Below are 17,410 nucleotides of genomic sequence, written 5' to 3'. Positions count from 1 at the left end.
CAAAATCGATGGAGCAATAAGGACATTTCAAGACAAATACGTAAGAAGGCAGTTCATGATAGCTCACCCAGCACTCCAGACAAGTTTGGCAAGAATAGTTAGCTGGGTGGGGAGGTAACATATCTTTAAAACTCAGTAGGCAGAGGGAGATAGATCTCTGTGAGTTTTAGGCCACCTGGTTAGTTCTAGGACATCCAAGGGTACATAATAAGACCTTGTCTTCCTACCCTGAAGGAGTAATATACATCGAGGAAGAAAAAAACAGTCTTTCCCACAAGAACACAGGAGAGTACATTTGATGAGGGGAATAGATGAACCAAAAAGAGCTGGGAAAGACTCAATCATAACCAATATAGCAGACTGGCAAACTTCTATGCTAATGGGGGAAGAAGAAAAGAAATACCAATTGTCCAACCAACCAGAATATCAACTAACAAAATCTCAGGAAAAAACAAACCCTTCTCAATACGAACCAGAACGCAAATATCCTCAGCTGACAAAATGGCGCAGACTAACTGAACTGAAAAGAAACAAATCCACCTATCTGTTGTCTCCAAGAAATGCTTTTGCCAGCAAAGACATTCAAAAGCAGAGCCGAAGGATAGAAATTAACCTTCCAAACAAAACCGTGAGTAGGTATAGCAGGTCTTGTATATGTTAAAAACAACACCTTCCAGAAGGATGGACATGGAGCCCCACCAACCAGGCCAGCCTGTGTTCTCCAGGAGAGGTAAAGGGAAAAGAAAGAACAACGAGAAATGTAAGTGGTGCAGGGCAAGAACAGCAGGACCGAGCAACGTAGCAGCCTGCTGAACTAATACTGGGTACTAAATAGGGAAGAATAGGTATGGCAGGAAGGCTTCTGTGAACAAAGAACACGAGACCTTTCTGGAAGACTCTTGTCCCTCCCCTAGCTCTCAGAAACCTGTCTCACTCCTGGGAGTTCCCCTGCAGCAGATGGTTCTGTTGTCCCCTTGGGGTCTTCCTTTGATGGACCTGGTACAGTGTCTGTGCTTCACAGGTGGAGTCTCGGATGCTGGCCATTCCTCTGTACATTCCTTCGGGGTTTACATGTTCGCCCTACCTCTGTGAGATTCTTTTCAATCTGTGAGCAGTTCGGAGTCTGCGAGAAAGTTCCTCTGCGTTGGCTCCCAGACTTTGGTCCCTGCATGGTCTTCTGCCAGCTGACGACCATGCAGTCCTGATGTAATGCTTTCTTTTCACCTTCTCACCCTGTGCATGGATGCCCTTCTCACCCTGAGCATGGATGCCCTTCTCACCCTGAGCATGGATGCCCTTCTCACCCTGTGCATGGATGCCCTTCTCACCCTGTTTGAAGTTGGTCTTTCTGGACCTGACCGTCCTATCTGTCACATAGATGCCCTCTTTACTGCGTGAGCGGAAGTTCTCAGAAAGAAAGCATCGCCTGTATGAGAGATTCTCTATTGGAGATTCTCCAGGGCTGATTGGCTGAACTCACGCGGCTGTGGAGATTTGGAATGCTGCAGCCCCAGAACCACATTGTCTTGGGATATGTTTTAGATCCCTTATTAACCATGCATTACTCACCTCTGTGTTTTATGTAACATTCTTGTGACTGTTACCTGAACCCTCTGGGAAAGTATTCACCTCTAGCTTCTGCCAACTTAGAGGCAGAGAATGTCATTCAGCAGCATGCGAGGCCTATAACCCCCATCACCATAGCCTGTCTATTAATGTATTTTAATTAATCTTTAACACTTATTTTATGGGTCTGTAGAGGTAGTTCGGAACTTGAGACCACCTGCTGTTCTTCCAGAGGACCCTGGTTCAATTCCTCGCACCCACATGGTAGCTCACAACTGTCTCTAACTCCAGTTCCAGGTTATAGAATGCCTTCTTCTTAGCTCATTGTGAGCTGCACATGATACACAGACATACATGCAGGCAAAATACCCAGACACATAAGACACTTAAAAATTTTATGTAGTTCAAATTTGTGAGCGTTTTGCCTTCTGACATGTCTGTGCATCACACGCATGCCTGTGATGTGGGAGTGTCATCTATCTGTTGCTTTCATTGATTAATTAATAAAGAAACTGCTTGGCCTTTGATAGGCCAGCCCTTAGGTGGGTGGAGTAGACAGAACAGAATTCTGGGAGAAGGAAAGCCGAGTCAGTCAGTCGCTATAGCTCTCCTCTCCGAGATGGATGCAGGTTAAGAATATTCCTGGTAAGACACCACGTCATGGTGCTACACAGATTATTAGAAATGGGTTAATCAAGATGTGAGAATTAGCCAGTAAGAGGCTGAAACTAATGGGCCAAGCAGTGTTTAAAAGAATACAATTTGTGTGTTGTTGTTTCGGGTAAAGCTAGCTGTGCGGGAGCTGGGCGGCAGAACGCAGCCCACAGCTCCTTCTACATGCCTGGTGCCTGTGGCGGTCAAAAGAGGGTGACAGATCCCCATTGTCTGATGCCCTGGATGGGGTTAAGGATGGTTGTGAATGGCCATGTGTGTGCTAGGAACCAGCCCTAGTTGTTGGTGAGAGCAACACATGCGCCTAACCACTGAGCCACCTCTCTAGACCACCACTGCATCTAAAAGTGCTTCAGCTTATGTCTCTCCTTTGTTACACAACGATAAAAACTTCACAAAATTGTTGGCCCATTAGGTCATAGTGTTGGAGCTATGACCACATGTTTCCAGATCATTGCCACTCCTATTTGACTCCAGAACCTGTCACTTATTTCTTTTGTGGTGAGAGCTGTGATTTTGGGTTGACAGTTTTTCGTACTTGAATGTGGAATCCCAAGATGGTTCATTTTCACTGGAGAAATTCCCCAGATTGGCACTGGGTACCTTTATGGGCCCTTTGTGCCCAACCGTCTGTCACTGCTTCCTTGGGTGGATGTTGGTGAGTTCCTTCTGGGGCGTGGATATCCCTTGTTTGGTGTAGGGTTCATTGGTTTATCTTGAGCCAGTTGTTTGGATATCATTTAAAATATTTCACAGCACCCAGTTCAAGATATTGAATGTTGCCAGGAGGTGGTGGCGCACGCCTTTAATCCCAGCTCTCACGAGGCAGAGGCAGGCGGATCTCTGTGAGTTTGAGGCCAGCACCCTGGTCTACAGAGCAAGTTCCAGGACAACCAGAGAAACCCTGTGCTGAAAAACAAAACATATCTATCTATATAGAGAGATAAATATGTTTATCTACATCTAGCGTTTGTTGTCCGAGTTTCAAGTCTTTTAAGAATGCTTGTTGGGGGCCGGAGAGATGGCTTAGTGGTTAAGAGCATTGCCTGCTCTTCCAAAGGTCCTGAGTTCAATTCCCGGCAACCACATGGTGGCTCACAACCATCTGTAATGAGGTCTGGTGCCCTCTTCTGGCCTGCAGACATACGCACAGACAGAATATTGTATAAATAATAAATAAATAAATATTAAAAAAAAAAGAATGCTTGTTGATATGGTAGCATTTGGCCTTTTTCTTCTGCCACACCACCAATATCTACTTCTGAGATTTTCTGTGGTTTCTCTTGTTTAATGCATCTTTGCCACATGACTAATGGAGGGCCTGTTCTCCCCTAGCCCCACAGTGTGGTGTTGTGTGCCCTGGAGTGTGTGTGTGTGTGTGGGGGCAGGGCACCTGCTTTTCACAGCCTAGCCTGACGAAGAGTATCCTCCTGTTCTTGAGTGAGTGGAAAAGAGCTGTGTTGACTCAGCAGGGAAGACACGTGTTAATACCCAGTGCCTTGAGCCCCTCATGTTCCTGTGAAGATGCAGAACAAGCGCCAAGACACTGGGTGTGTGGGGCGCATGCATGGCGGCAGGTACTCTCAAATGCAGCACGCAGCGTGAGCAAAGACAGTAGATGTCATCCAGGCAGTCTGCCAGAATCTCCGAGGAATAATCTGGAAAAAACAGAGCAACAGCTGGAAGAGGCGACTGTCACCCAAACCCTTCTTTAACCAGAAAAGCAGGGCAAGGAACTTGACACAGCAGAAAAGGAAGGCCACAGCCTATCCCAGGATGCCTTGGTTTTGGGAGCGCCTCACTCCCATGAAAAGGAACACAGGTTGAGCCAGAGAGACTTAGAAAATCTGCCCCATCTTACAGTCTACAGAGCTGGAAAGAAGCCAAGGTCAAGGAGTTTCTTAGAATGCGATGCCTAGAACCCAGCTGTCCAGCTAAAGAGAATGCTATAGCTACAGTATTAGCAGTGTTACTTCTTCAGAAATCGTGTTTGCTCCTGGAAGCTCAGGTTTCAGGACAGACTTCTCTATTGCCTGGTTCCTCTTTTCCTTTCCTTCCTGTTTTTCTCCCTCCCGGTTTCAGTCCATGGCTCACAGTATTTGCATATCCACCCTGAACAGGTTTAATGTGATTCTTTTTTTCTGACTGTGGGGATCAGACCTCTCTGTGGCCCAGAGACTTCCACCCCCTGGTTTTAAATTCTCATGCTGTACTCTCAGAGGCACTTGCCCACTTGGTACCTCTGCACCTTCTCGTTGATGGTGGGATAATTATCACCATGCTTACTTCTTGTTTATAAGAAAAAAAAATTACGAATGCCGCGGGTTTTTTGAAGAAAGCAGATCTTGTGTCAGTATGGCTTCACCAAACATTTATACTGACCTGAACTTCAAAACTCAACCTGTTTCCTCAGGCACTGTCTCGGACTCATCTTCAGGTAAACATCCCTCCCTCACCAGAACAATACAGCCTCATTTTCTGGTGGTCTAAGCTAATGGAGCCGTGAAGACGGGTGTGTTTATGAGCAAGGACTAGGGGATCTTTGCCGCTGGATGGCTGAGTGATGTGTATGGGAGACAGGAGTCTCAGCTGCTTGAATTGTCTGTGGAGAGCTTGAAGGCGTTGTTGTGTTGCCTTGTACCATGGGAAAGAGTTCACAATACTGTCTTTACCATGGCTGTTTAGGGAAAGTCTGAATTCTACTGCATATGTATGTAAAACTATACTTTCTCCATGAAAATAAATTCATGTAACATAAATACTGAAGTTCTTAGTTTTCTACTTATGTGACGACATACTTTAAGAAATTAGTTTGTATTTTGGGGGCAGTTTTATCTTGAAGGACAGTTCGAATGTCCCTTTCTTCATTCATATAGGGATAGACACAGGACCTCACACGTGCGTTACAAGAGTCTATAATATTTCTGGAAGGAATTTTATTTTTTTTAAAACTATTTATTTAGGTAGCATGCAAGCCAACCAGTTGATTCATTAAGGCATTTGTTACAATCACATCCCTTATGCGTATCCCTAGCCCTCCTCCACCTTCCCTCTCATTCTTGTTCATCCCCCTTCCCTTCCTGAAACTTTTCTCCTTCAGCTTCCCTGTCGCAGGCTTACATATGTAGCAAGTGTGAAAGCCGCTGTGATACTTTGTCTCCCGGCCCAACTGCTCTGTTGTTCTTTCTCCCTCCTTTTTATACCTCTTCCCCGCCCCTCGGTCCCTTTCAACCCAGAAAATGGTTTCTAACCAAGAGATAGTAGCTAAAAAGATAACCTTGGACCATATCTTAAACATGTGAGATATGCTTATACATATTTCTCTGTTTCTGCATGCTTTAAAGTAATACTGGAAGCAGTTTGGGAGATTGTTTAAATATGTGTTGAAGTACTATGTGGCCAAAATAAAGAATGTTAAAGAAGAAAACATGGCAACAAAAAAAAATGTTCATGATGCAATGTGCAGGAAACTAACAAAGTAGAAATGAGTGATTGTGATATGTCGGTCATATGGGGAAATATGTGTGCATGCATACACACTTTAACACTCCATGAAAGGGTATTTGTCTGTACTTACATGTCTCTCAAATATCAATATTAATGAGATAGTCAGTGGTAGAAATTTGTGCTTTCATTTTATCCAGTGGACATCATTGTTTTTCTTCTATTCATTTTTAAATGCTGTTTCAAGAGTCTATACTGTTAATATTTCATAGTAGAAAAGAAGATGAGGAAAAGGAAATGACTGAATTCATTACTGATTTAATTAGTTTGGTTTTCCTTTAGCCCGCCCAAAGAAGGCCACCATTCACAGAAGTAATCCCGGCTTTCCCACGCTGCCTTTTGCCTCGTTGATGTTTTTCCTGCTGTTGGCAATCTTATCCTCTGTTGCTCTGAACAGTAAGTATGCCAACGAAGTAAGTAAGCAATGCCCATCTTGCACAAAGAGAGACATACATTCGAAACCGATAATAACTAGTGGTTTTTCCTGAGAAACCTGAGACAGAAGCTTTCTCTGAAGGTGGATGACACTGGGAATTTTGTTCTATTTCAGAATAACTCTTCTGTAAAAGTCATTCATTTTTTTTTACTAGAGAAGCAAGTGGGCGTTTGTTGGTGACACAGAGTGAAATCCTGAGCATCTGTGTGAGACTCCAGTCCTGAGGACGAATCTGTACTTCCTCAGCAGCATTTAGAAGCCAGCCCCATTGAACACACAGACACTCATCTTTTGAAATGAGTAGAAGGATCAGAAGAGATGACGGAGCTAGTCCAGGGACAGAGCTCCACTGTAACTCCTATTTATTCCTGATCCACACTATGTGAGATCGAAGCCAATTTAGCAAACAGAGGATTTCTTTATAAGGTTGGCTTTTGGAATTTATTAAAAAATTAAAAGGCAGAGTCAGGCAAAGTGGCATGCCTTTAATTGAATGTCAAATTCAGGAGGCAGAGGCAGGTAGGTCTCTGAGTGCTATATAGTGAGAACATGTCTAAAAATAAAAGTGTAAAATTAGTATATTTTGTCTATTTTATCTTTCCCCTCAATAGTTAGTAACATCCATTCACTGTGTGCTAGACAGTGTATTAGGGCCCAGGGAGAACAAAATAGCCTTTGTTTTTAAAAAATTCTGAGAGTGGTGAAGTGAAGTAACATTTACAAACTTATCTAGGAAGTATTGTGCAGGCAGGATGTAAGCACAGGGGCTGAGGCAGGCTTGGAGGAGGTGACATTTAGACCTATGTAGGACAGCAGAGTCCTGGAAGCTTGAGAGCGTGGGAAACTATGGGGAAGACTAAGTAAGCTTGTCTGGAACACACACACAGTAAAGAAGAAGTGAAGCCATCGCTGGTAGACACAGACAGAGCTTACACAACAGGAAAGTGTTGTGTAAGTATTAAAAAAAGTTTGGGCGGGGCATAGTGTTGGATGCCTATAATTTTAGCATGTGGGAAACAGAGGCAGGAGGATTGCAAATTAGGCCAACCTGGACTACATAGTATGTTCCAGGCCGGTCTGGGTTATACTGTAAGATCCTGTCTCTAAAACAAAACAGGTGTGAATTTTTCCATTAATCATTTTTTCTTTCTTTCCTCCCTCCCTCCCTTTCCCCCTTTCTTTCCTTCCTTTTTGTTTTCCAGACAGAGTTTCGCTATAGCTTTGGAGCCTGTCCTGGAACTGGCTCCGTAGACCAGGTTGACCTTGACTCAGAGTTCTGCGTGTCTCTGCCTCTCGAGTGCTGGGATTTTATTTTATTTTTTTGATCTTCGAGACAGGGTTTCTCTGTAGCTTTTGGTTCCTGTCCTGGAACTAGCTCTTGTAGACCAGGCTGGCCTCAAACTCCCAGAGATCCGCCTGCCTCTGCCTCCCGAGTGCTGGGACTAAAGGCGTGCGCCATCACCACCACCTGGCTATTGAACATTTTTTCAAATCTTTTTCTTCTCCACAAACAGTTCTACAGTTTCACAGATTAACGCAACTTTTGTTTGTTCATTCTTCTGCGGCTTGGCGGTTATGTTAACATCAGCCTGGAGGTTCCTCAGCCCTCCACCCTCATACATGTGGTCGGGGATATGCAGCGTAGCTTCTGAGGAAGGGACTGTCACCTGAAATTACAGGAGCAATATGGCCACAGTTCTCTCCTTCTTCGGGATAACCTATCTCTGTTCAAAGAACATAAACACAAAGATGGAGGGTGAGAGCCAGCCTGGGGGGGCTGGAGAGATGCCTCAGAGGTTAAGAGCATTGCCTGCTCTTCCAAAGGTCCTGAGTTCAATTCCTGGCAACCACATGGTGGCTCACAACCATCTGTAATGAGGTCTGGTGCCTTCTTCTGGCCTGCAGACATACACACAGACAGAATATTGTATACATAACAAATAAATAAATATTTAAAAAAAAGTCTCAACTGGGAAGTAGCCACAGTTGCTTTTGAATGATTGGCTGTCCGGATGAAACACAGGTACAAGGATATTGTTAACATTTTCCCGATGCGTCATATCAGGGGAAGCCATTGAAGAATATTAGGCAGGGAGTTGAAAGCATCAAAGAGACATGCAGAAATGTGCTGTCAGGAGGCATGAAAATGAAATAGAGAAAACTAGAGGTAAAGACACAGGCTAGAAAGAGATTCAGGTGAGCAGAGCCAACCCACGGACAGTGTTCGGAGACTGGTAAGGCAGACAGAGCCCAGGAGGAAGAGGCTTGTTGAACTGGGGCTGAAGGAACCCGGGAAGTGAAGTCACTCCAACACCTGGACTTGTAGACTCAGTCGTGGTGAAGGTGTTCACACTGGTAGACAATACAGTGCGAGCAAGGTGCAGGCTTAGGATGGAAGTTGCTGATTTGGGTTTTGAGCATGTTGGGCCTGTCTTCAAGAGCCATGTTTAGTGAGCACACACTTGTCTGGGTGTCAAGTCTGAGGTTTCCCATCCTTTTAGGTAGCAGGTGAGACCATGGGATACCCTGTCATCACTTGGGAGGAAGAAAGTATGAGAAGGAAGGATACTGACGGACAGTGGGGAGCGTTGCATCTCTAAGGGGTAGATGGGGGGAGAGGAGATTATACAAGGCAGTGAGAAGTGACAGCAGGAGAGGTGAGGCAAAGCCCAGCAGTGTCCGAAGAGGTGAGCAGGGAGAGAACTGGGGCCAGGCCCACCAGCAAGGTGGACAATGAGTGCCCTGGGATATTATTGATAATCCATCTCAAAAATTTTTTTTTTAAATCACTGCCCCACTTTGTAACCCAGACTGAATCTGAACTTGATACAGTTCAGGCTGGCGTGGAATTTGCAATCCTCCTGCCTCCACCTCCCCAGTTTTGGGATGCGAGGTAGGCACCATCATGTTTGGCTCAAGGATGGTTTTAGTGAAATGGTAGAAGCAGCAGCCAGGATGTGGTGGGTCAAGGAGCAAATGGGACATAGTGAGGAAAGAGAAAAGCCGAGTTCTAAAGGGTCAGTTAGTTAAAAACAGAACCATGTTCATTGCAAATCACAGACAAAAAGTATTTCTCTCTTTTTTGTTTTAAAATATATTTCCATGGTTTGTTTGAGAATTTCATACAATGTGTTCTGATCATATTCATCCACAGTCTTTCTCCTAATTTTTCCCTGATCCACCCCAACTCCCTATCTCCTTAATTTGTGTCTGGAGGTCAACTTTAAGTTGGGATTACGATGCCAGTTTGGTTCATTAACTAAGAGGCAGGTGTGAGGGCTCAGGCCCAGCCCTCTGGAGGGGAGGTGGTGAACTGTGGGTGTGAGACCAGTCTGGGCTACACAGCTAGGCACTGCCTCAAAGAAACAAATGCCGGGCGGCGGTGGCACACACCTTCAATCCCAGCATTCGGAAGGCAGAGGCAGGCGGATCTCTGTGAGTTCAAGGCCAGCCTGGTCTACAAAGCGAGTTCTAGGACAGCCAGAGCTGTTACACAAAAAACCAAATAACCAACCAATCAAAAAGTGTGTCTGTGGGGGGGAAGAAATGAGTAAAGAGTAAATATCAAAATGCTGCCAGGAAAATGAATATCTTTTATTCTTTTTTTTCCAGTTTTGTTTCAAATGTATTCTGATCTCCTTGAAGAAAAAAATAGTATAAAACAACTTAATCACACAAAATTGGATTGTATAAAAGACCACCCGTCCGAGGAAGGTAAAAGTTAATGTGCTTGAATCTAGTTGTCAAACACAGAATGTAAGCTCCCTATATAAGTATTTCTGGGTTATACTGAGATGTGGATTATTAGCCATTAGACCTAGCAACATAATATTTTGAAATTCTTATGAGATTTGTCTTTTCTATCCATTTATTATTGTCCCTAATCACGTGTATCTGCATGTACCCACAAATATTTATTTTGTATTATAATTTGATACTTTTGTGTTTTCTGCTTTGTGCTTTAGGATCACTTCCCATTGGTCCTTCTGCCCTTTTGACATTTCATTTCAATAATTTGTTTGCTTTCTCACTTCTGGAATTCAGAAAGGCTCTGTTCTAGACTCACGGTGCATAGTCTCCATTCCTGTCTCAGCCATTTCACTGAGTAGTCCTTGGTCCTTTTACTGAAGAATAGTGTCCTACAAGTGTTGACATTTTGTATTTTCATTTTTGTTCAGCTCAATTTTATTTTGAGATAGAGTCCCATACAACCTAGGCTAACCTCAAACTCCTTATGTAGCTGAAGATAACATTAGATGCACCTCCCTAGTCCTGGGATCTTCAGTGTTCACTGCTGCATTTGGTTTTACGATGCGCTGTGGATGGAGCCCAGGGCCTCTTGCTTACCAGGCAAACACTCTAACCGAGCCTCATTCCCAGCCCAGTTAAATGTGTTTTAAAAATAGACCTTGACGTTTGGATACCTATATTATTTAGAAGTGTATTCATTAGTTCTAAGAATTTTTTTGTCTTATCTTGTTTACTGACTTAGGATTGGTTCTTTCCATCATGTTGGGAAATGCCCTTTGATGCTCTTCTTGTTTTTTGGAGTGGTCATCTCTATCTCTGAGTGCCTCATTTCCCCTTCCCACGTATCAGTTACCCTTCACATATCTTGGCCCTGTGTTATCTTATACATACACAATTGGGTTTAGGATATGAGACTGTATTTATTTTTATGTATTTCATTTTTCTTAAGTTGGTATTTTTTATTATCTTATTTAACAATTCACTGATTTGTCTTCCCCACCCCCATTCTGCTATTGGATCCATATATTGTAAGCTGAAAGGGTTATTGAGCAGTTTTTCTGTAGTTGGAGGCTGCTTGTTCATTCCCCAGCCACTCTTATTCAAAATAATCACACAGAAACTGTATTATTTGCAATACTGTTTGGCTAATAGCTTAAGAATATTTCTAGATAGCTCTTACATCTTAAATAACCCATTTATATTATTTTATATCTTACCACAAGGTTCGTGGTTCACTGGCCAGGTTCTAGCGTGTCTGTCTCCTGTGGTGGCTACATGGTGTTTCACCAACTCGGCCTTCTTTCTCCCAGAATTCAGTTTAGTTTTTCCTGCCTAGCTTTATTCTGCCCTGTCATAGGCCTAAGCAGCTTCTTTATTCATGAACCAATAAAAGCAACACATATACAGAAGGACTTCCCACATCAGTTTTTCCAGAAAAAAAAATTTCCATTTTGATTCTTATTACATCTGCTTCTTTGCTGGTTTTTCTTTTTCCAAGATGTCTGTATCTTCTCATTGAAGCATTAAAATTGCATCTTTTATTTTTTGAGTTTATAATGTAATTATATAATTTCCCTCTTCCCCTTCCTCCATCCAAACCCTCCCATATACTCCTCCTTGCTCTTTCAAATTCATAGCATCTTTAAAAAAATTAATTGTTGCTGCATATACACACATATATGTGTATATTATACACATGCATACATATATCTATCATTTATCTATATCTATCTATATATATTCTCAAAGGCTCTCTGTGAAGAAAAAATAATTACATAAGTACAATTTTCTTATTATGTTGAATGTTAATTATATGTATGTTTTCAGTGCTGATCACTTGATATTGTATAACCAGGGGATACATTTCTTCCACTCTCAGTATTCCTTAGTTCCCTGTAGTTCTTTGTGTAGGGCTGAGGCCTTGTAGACTCCCTACCTCATACCTCATCCATATTAGCATGTCTGTTGTTGTTGTCCTTGTTTAACTCATGTTTAGACAACCATGTTGGTGAGACTCTATGGGTGTAGCTTCTGACATTCCTAGGAGACACAATCCCACAGCGGCTCCCTGATGCTCTTGGTCTTACACTCTTGCCACCATCTCTTATTGAAAAGATTCTTAGCTTTAGGTGCAGGAGCTGTTTTGTAGATGTATCCCTAGGGAATGGACTCCACAACTCTGTATTTTGTTTGGTTGTGGTTTTCTGTAATGGTCTGTGTATGTTGCAAAGAGAAGTGTCCTTGATGAGAGGTGAGGATTACATTCATCTGTGGGCGTAAGGACAAATATTTAGGATGTAGTTAAGGATTTTGCAGGTTTAATAAAATGGTAGTTGTAGGTTCTTCTTCAAGATCTATGACTGCACTAGCCCTGGGTAGTTGGTTAGATTTCCAGTACCAGGCATGATTTCCCTCTTGTTGGGTGACTCTTAGTCTAATTAGAGAGCGGTTGGTTACAAGGTATGCATGCCACTACTGCACCCTGTGGGTGTATCCTGCTCATCGAAGCACTTTTTAACATGGCTAGCTTTAAAGCTTGTACAGAAAATTGTAACATTTTTGCTACCTTGCCTTTTCAAAAAATATTCTTTCACATTTCCATATATACATAACATTCTTTGATCAAAGTCTCCCATTATCCTCTTTAATTCCCTGCCCCTTTCGAACAAAGACTCTTCTTTGTGCCAAGTTCCCTGCCTACTTCTTCCTCTTACCTTCACGTCTTGCTTCCTGGGACTCACTGCATTTAGGGAGCATTTCTTGCATCAGCCTGGTTGGGGGTTCATTCCTGGAGTGAGAGCAGTATATCCACGGTTACACCAGTGAAGAGCATGACTTCTTCATTCTCCAGCCTGTAACTGCTGAGCTCCTCTGGGAAGGGTAGGTGATAGGCTCAGTTTCATGTGGTTCAGCACCGCTGTGAGTGTGTAATGTGCAACAACCGCGTCGTGTCTGAAAGTCAACACTGCTTCCCATCCTCTGGCTCAGAGGTTAATTCTGCTCCCTCTTCTTTGACATTCCCAAAGTCTCGGAGGGGTGTTTACCTTGCTTCTAGGCATCAATTACCTCTTGCTTTGTTTTGTTAAGTTTGGAAATTCTTTGGTTCTTGGTATGATGAGTTACTTTCTTCTGAGCCTGGGGTGTATTTATGCACCATGCCATATTTAATCACTGTGCTTTGTACTTGAATCTCCTTTCTCCCCATAGACAAAGTCTGGAGCTGTTGCCCAAAGGACTGGGAGCCATTTAGTTCCCATTGCTACTTCATTCCCATTGACTGGGCATCTTGGAGCGAGAGTGAGGAGAAGTGCTCCAGCATGGGTGCTCATCTGATGGTGGTCCGCAGCCGGGAAGAGCAGGTGCATGCTGGGAGGGAGTGGGGCCTGGGCCCAGCCTGCTGTCTGCCCTTTTTACTAAGAGGGAGTTTTGTTGACATGGGTGCTGGTGCTGTGGCAACAGAAATGCAGTACATGAAGGTGGAGGGAAGGATGGAATGTTTCTGTTTGAAAGACCAGTTTGTGATTTCAGCACTCTAAGGCTTCCTGTAGTACCAGCTGCCTAACAGAGGAGGGCACAGAGCTGACTAGGGAAAGGGGATCCAATCAGAGAGTCAGAGCCAACCATCAGAAATGAAATATCTGGAGTAAGGAATGGAGAATGATTAAATCTGTAAAATCCTCTCATGCACAACCTTCAGGAACAATGTTGTGGAAGAAAAGAGGGGAGGAAGAATTCATTATGACCATGGACAGAGATTGTTTCTGATGTCATGGAAATCAGGCCAATGTCCTGGTCAGCCAGGGAAATGGCACTCCCGGGGGTAGTGGGGCTCTTCTAGTACTTGATCCACTTTGTCTTCTCATGTCTGTATGACCAGAAAAAGTTCACGGAGTACCTCTAAAATGTACAATTGTTGTGTATTAATCTAAAATTTGAAAATTATTTAAGGGCCTAGAGAGGTGAACTAGGATTGTGTATTTGCATACACGTATCATGAACCTATAATTTTGCATAGTTAAAACAATTTTTAAAAGATCTTATAAAAATTCTGTAACAGAAGAAAAAAGCCCTCAATCCAGGCTGAATGCTGTGTCTTTCTTTCCTCTTAGGATTTCATCACTAAGATCCTGAACCATAAAACTGCTTATTTTATTGGGCTTTCAGATCCAGGTCATCGACAGTGGCAATGGGTTGATCAGACACCATACAATGAAAGCACCACGTGAGTCTAGAGTTACCAGAGGAGTCCTGGGTCCTGTGGCATAAGAAGGTTTTAGGGTGTTCCAGCTGTTGGTTATGAAACTACAACAGCTCTGTCCTGGTGTGGGTGCTGGGGATGGTGCTTTCAGTTAATCATCTCTATTTTTAAAAATAGGTTTATTCTTATTGCTGCATCTCTGTGAGTGTGTGCCATGTATATGTGGGTGTCTCTGAAGCCCATAAGAGGGTGTTGGATCTTCTGAAGCTAGGGTCACAGGTCGTATGACCACGCCAATATGAGTGTTGGGAACAGAACTCCCACATTTTCTGGAAAAGCCATTGCTCCAGCTTTCCTTTATATCTTTATAATAAAAATTAATATCAAGATCATAACTGATTATTTCCCATAAATCAAAAGCCTCAATCTGATGTTGCTAGGTGTCATATTTATGTAATTATTTAAAAGCTTTAATATCTTATATGTTCCTATATTCTATCAGATTTCTGTTGTGAGAAATATAGTGATGTTATTGTCATTCTCAGTTTTCAGAGAAGAGAAAGTAGGAATCCAGGATATTAAATTGCTTGTCCTAGATGACAGAGATAAGTAGATTATCTAGATATTTTACCTAGCTCTCCAGTGTCTAAAACAAGACTTTGTAAAATGAAAAAAAAAACTTCATTAAAACACTAGAATAAAGAGAGACCTTTTCAGCACATAAATAAGCATATGGAATGACAGTCCCTGGGTACCGAGACCTAAGGATGAAGCAGCCCCTGGGATATGTGCTGGGAGAACAGTTAAGTAACAAGCTAAGAGAATATTGAATGCGGCGGGCCCTGTTTTCCAGGAAAAGGTCAGATACGGGTGGCAGAGAACGGTTGATTTGTTCACACTAGAATCTGACTTCCACAGATTCCAACCTCATCTCCAGGCTTGCTTACTCTTGCTTTCTCTTTCCCAGCATTACTGTGGAAACACCTGATGCTCTTTCCTCCCTTGCAGGTTCTGGCACACAGGTGAGCCCAGCAATGACCATGAACAATGTGTTATAATAAATCATCGACTTTCTAGGTGGGGCTGGAATGACATCCCTTGCAGTGATAAGCAGAAGTCAGTTTGTCAGATGAAGAAAATATACTTGTGAAAAAGCAGTCTCCATGGACATGGGGTTGCATTTTCATTGACCGTTACACAGACACAAGTCCTTCTTGTGGAAGAGATGTCCACAAAATTTTAGGTAGGCAGCCAACAGTTATACCTATGATAATACTGGTCCACATATATACTTATCTGTCCATTCATTACTCTTTTATACAATGAGAATTTCCCATATACCGGAGACTACACAGGATTCCCTTTGTGTATAAGTGAAATCACACCAGCTTCTCTGTCTATTCTTAGATTCCTAGAGTCTTATTTGATGATGGAATTGTATGGTGCGGTCCTTCTTCCCATCTCTCTCTCTTTGTTTCTCTGTTATTGGATTTATTGATGTATATAAATGACAAATAAATCATATATATTTGCATTACACTGTCTTTTTTTTTTCTTTTTTGTTTTTTGTTTTTCGAGACAGGGTTTCTCTGTGGCTTTGGAGCCTGTCCTGGAACTAGCTCTATAGACCAGGCTGGTCTCGAACTCACAGAGATCCGCCTGCCTCTGCCTCCCGAGTGCTGGGATTAAAGGCGTGCACCACCATTGCCTGGCATTACACTGTCTTAATATGACTTACAATGACTACCACAATCAGGTTAACAACACCCTCTAGAACCTAACACAGTTGCCTGTTTTTTTTTTTTTTTTTTTTTTGTGTGTGTGTGGTGTTAGAACATTTAAGATCTTCTTAAGTAAGTTCAGACAGACAGGATGACCTTGTTACCTATTGTCATGCCGTGCCAGCATGGAACCAAGAGTCTCGGCGGAGGGTGTCCAGGTTGAATGAATACACAGAGCACGAGGTTGAGGTGGAACAGCTTCCTTTATTGTCTGCTAGGCTGGTTTTATACCATGGCACCAAATGAGGAGGGGGCTGTGAAGGGACTGTAACCTGACCCTGGCAGGGATCAAGGACCGGTCACCATGCACTCAAAATTCCTTCCTTCCCTGCTCCAGGAGCAGAGGGAATTTATTGTTTTCCTTGCAGATAAGCACCTCAAATGGGGGCAGGGATATCAACTTGGGGCTGCAATTCCCACAATTCCCCCTACTGTATTTTATAATGAGGGGTCCTGTCTTAGGTCTTGCGAGAGAAGTACCTTCCCTTACCCGTCATAGGGCCCCCGATGCCCTGTCTTAGGTGGGGGGATCTCCCCACAGGTTGCCCGTCCTTGGAGACCCTCATTTTTTCAGCATCTGTAGCCACACTTCATGACTTCCGGGAGAGTCATGTGCCAGACTGAGTAACACCTGACGGTGAACAAGCTCAGTCAGGGTGAAGATGTTTAGGACTCGTTTTAAGAGGAGCAGGCCTACTGCCACCCCTACTAGTTCCAAGATCCCCAGGGATAAGGCACCTCCCCATCGCTGTGCCCAACCCCCAATCTGGGCCATGGTATTCCACCATCCCTCAGCAGATACAGGTTCAACACGAGTTTCATTAATTGTAATAATTTGATGTAACAAAGAGTGGGTAAAGTTTACAAAGGAATCATTCCAAGGTCCCCTAAGGTAAGCATTAAGGCGTTGAACCTCAAAGGGCATATTTTTCACTTCCATAAGGGTCACACAGGCAGAATGATAAAAATGAGAACAAGAGGCTTGTTGCACCATCCACAACACATTAATCTGTTCCTGTAATAAGGATGTTTGCTAATTTAAATTTAACATCCCCAACTGAATATGTGAGTTAATAGTATTTTGAGTTTCTAAGGCCTGGGTAACACGGGCAGCAAGAGTGTTAACAGTCTCTGCAGTAGCTGCACTCTGGGACACAGTGATTCCTGCAATGGTGGCGGCTGTGGCTGATATGGCGATAGCTGCGATGACTGCGGCGGTGATCCCAAAGTCTCTCCTTTCTCTATACAAGATAAGCTCTCGTCCATCCTGTGGGTCTTCTACCACCAGGGGAACCAGGGCAGGAATTCTCACCATCAGCACGGACTCATCCATCGGGGACCAGCAGTTGCTCAAAAAGCAGGAGCTGGAAGAACAATTAAGGACACCATCCTCCCCGACCGACCCATTAAGGGAGACAAACATAAAGGGAGGTAGAACACAAGCTAGGCTGACAATAGAGAAATTCATTCCCGCTGCATAATTAATCTGGAGGGAGGTTTCAA

At 43.3% G+C, this 17,410-nt stretch overlaps 1 protein-coding gene across 1 annotated transcript; it reads left to right on the top strand.

Moving 5' to 3' along the window:
• Window positions 1-4,374: 4,374 nt before the first annotated feature.
• On the top strand, window positions 4,375-15,648 carry LOC130873033 (C-type lectin domain family 4 member A-like). The gene is made up of 6 exons (XM_057767543.1): window positions 4,375-4,675; window positions 6,025-6,138; window positions 9,791-9,892; window positions 13,136-13,287; window positions 14,038-14,150; window positions 15,135-15,648. The coding sequence occupies exons 1-6, from the start codon at window positions 4,594-4,596 to the stop codon at window positions 15,274-15,276; spliced, it is 705 nt and encodes a 234-aa protein (XP_057623526.1). The 5' UTR covers window positions 4,375-4,593; the 3' UTR covers window positions 15,277-15,648.
• The last annotated feature ends 1,762 nt before the right edge of the window (window positions 15,649-17,410 follow it).

This window comes from Chionomys nivalis, chromosome 1 (assembly GCF_950005125.1).
Source record: "Chionomys nivalis chromosome 1, mChiNiv1.1, whole genome shotgun sequence".
Taxonomy (NCBI): domain Eukaryota; kingdom Metazoa; phylum Chordata; class Mammalia; order Rodentia; family Cricetidae; genus Chionomys; species Chionomys nivalis.
Note: the sequence above shows the minus strand (reverse complement) of the source record. Positions and strands in the feature narration are given on the sequence as shown.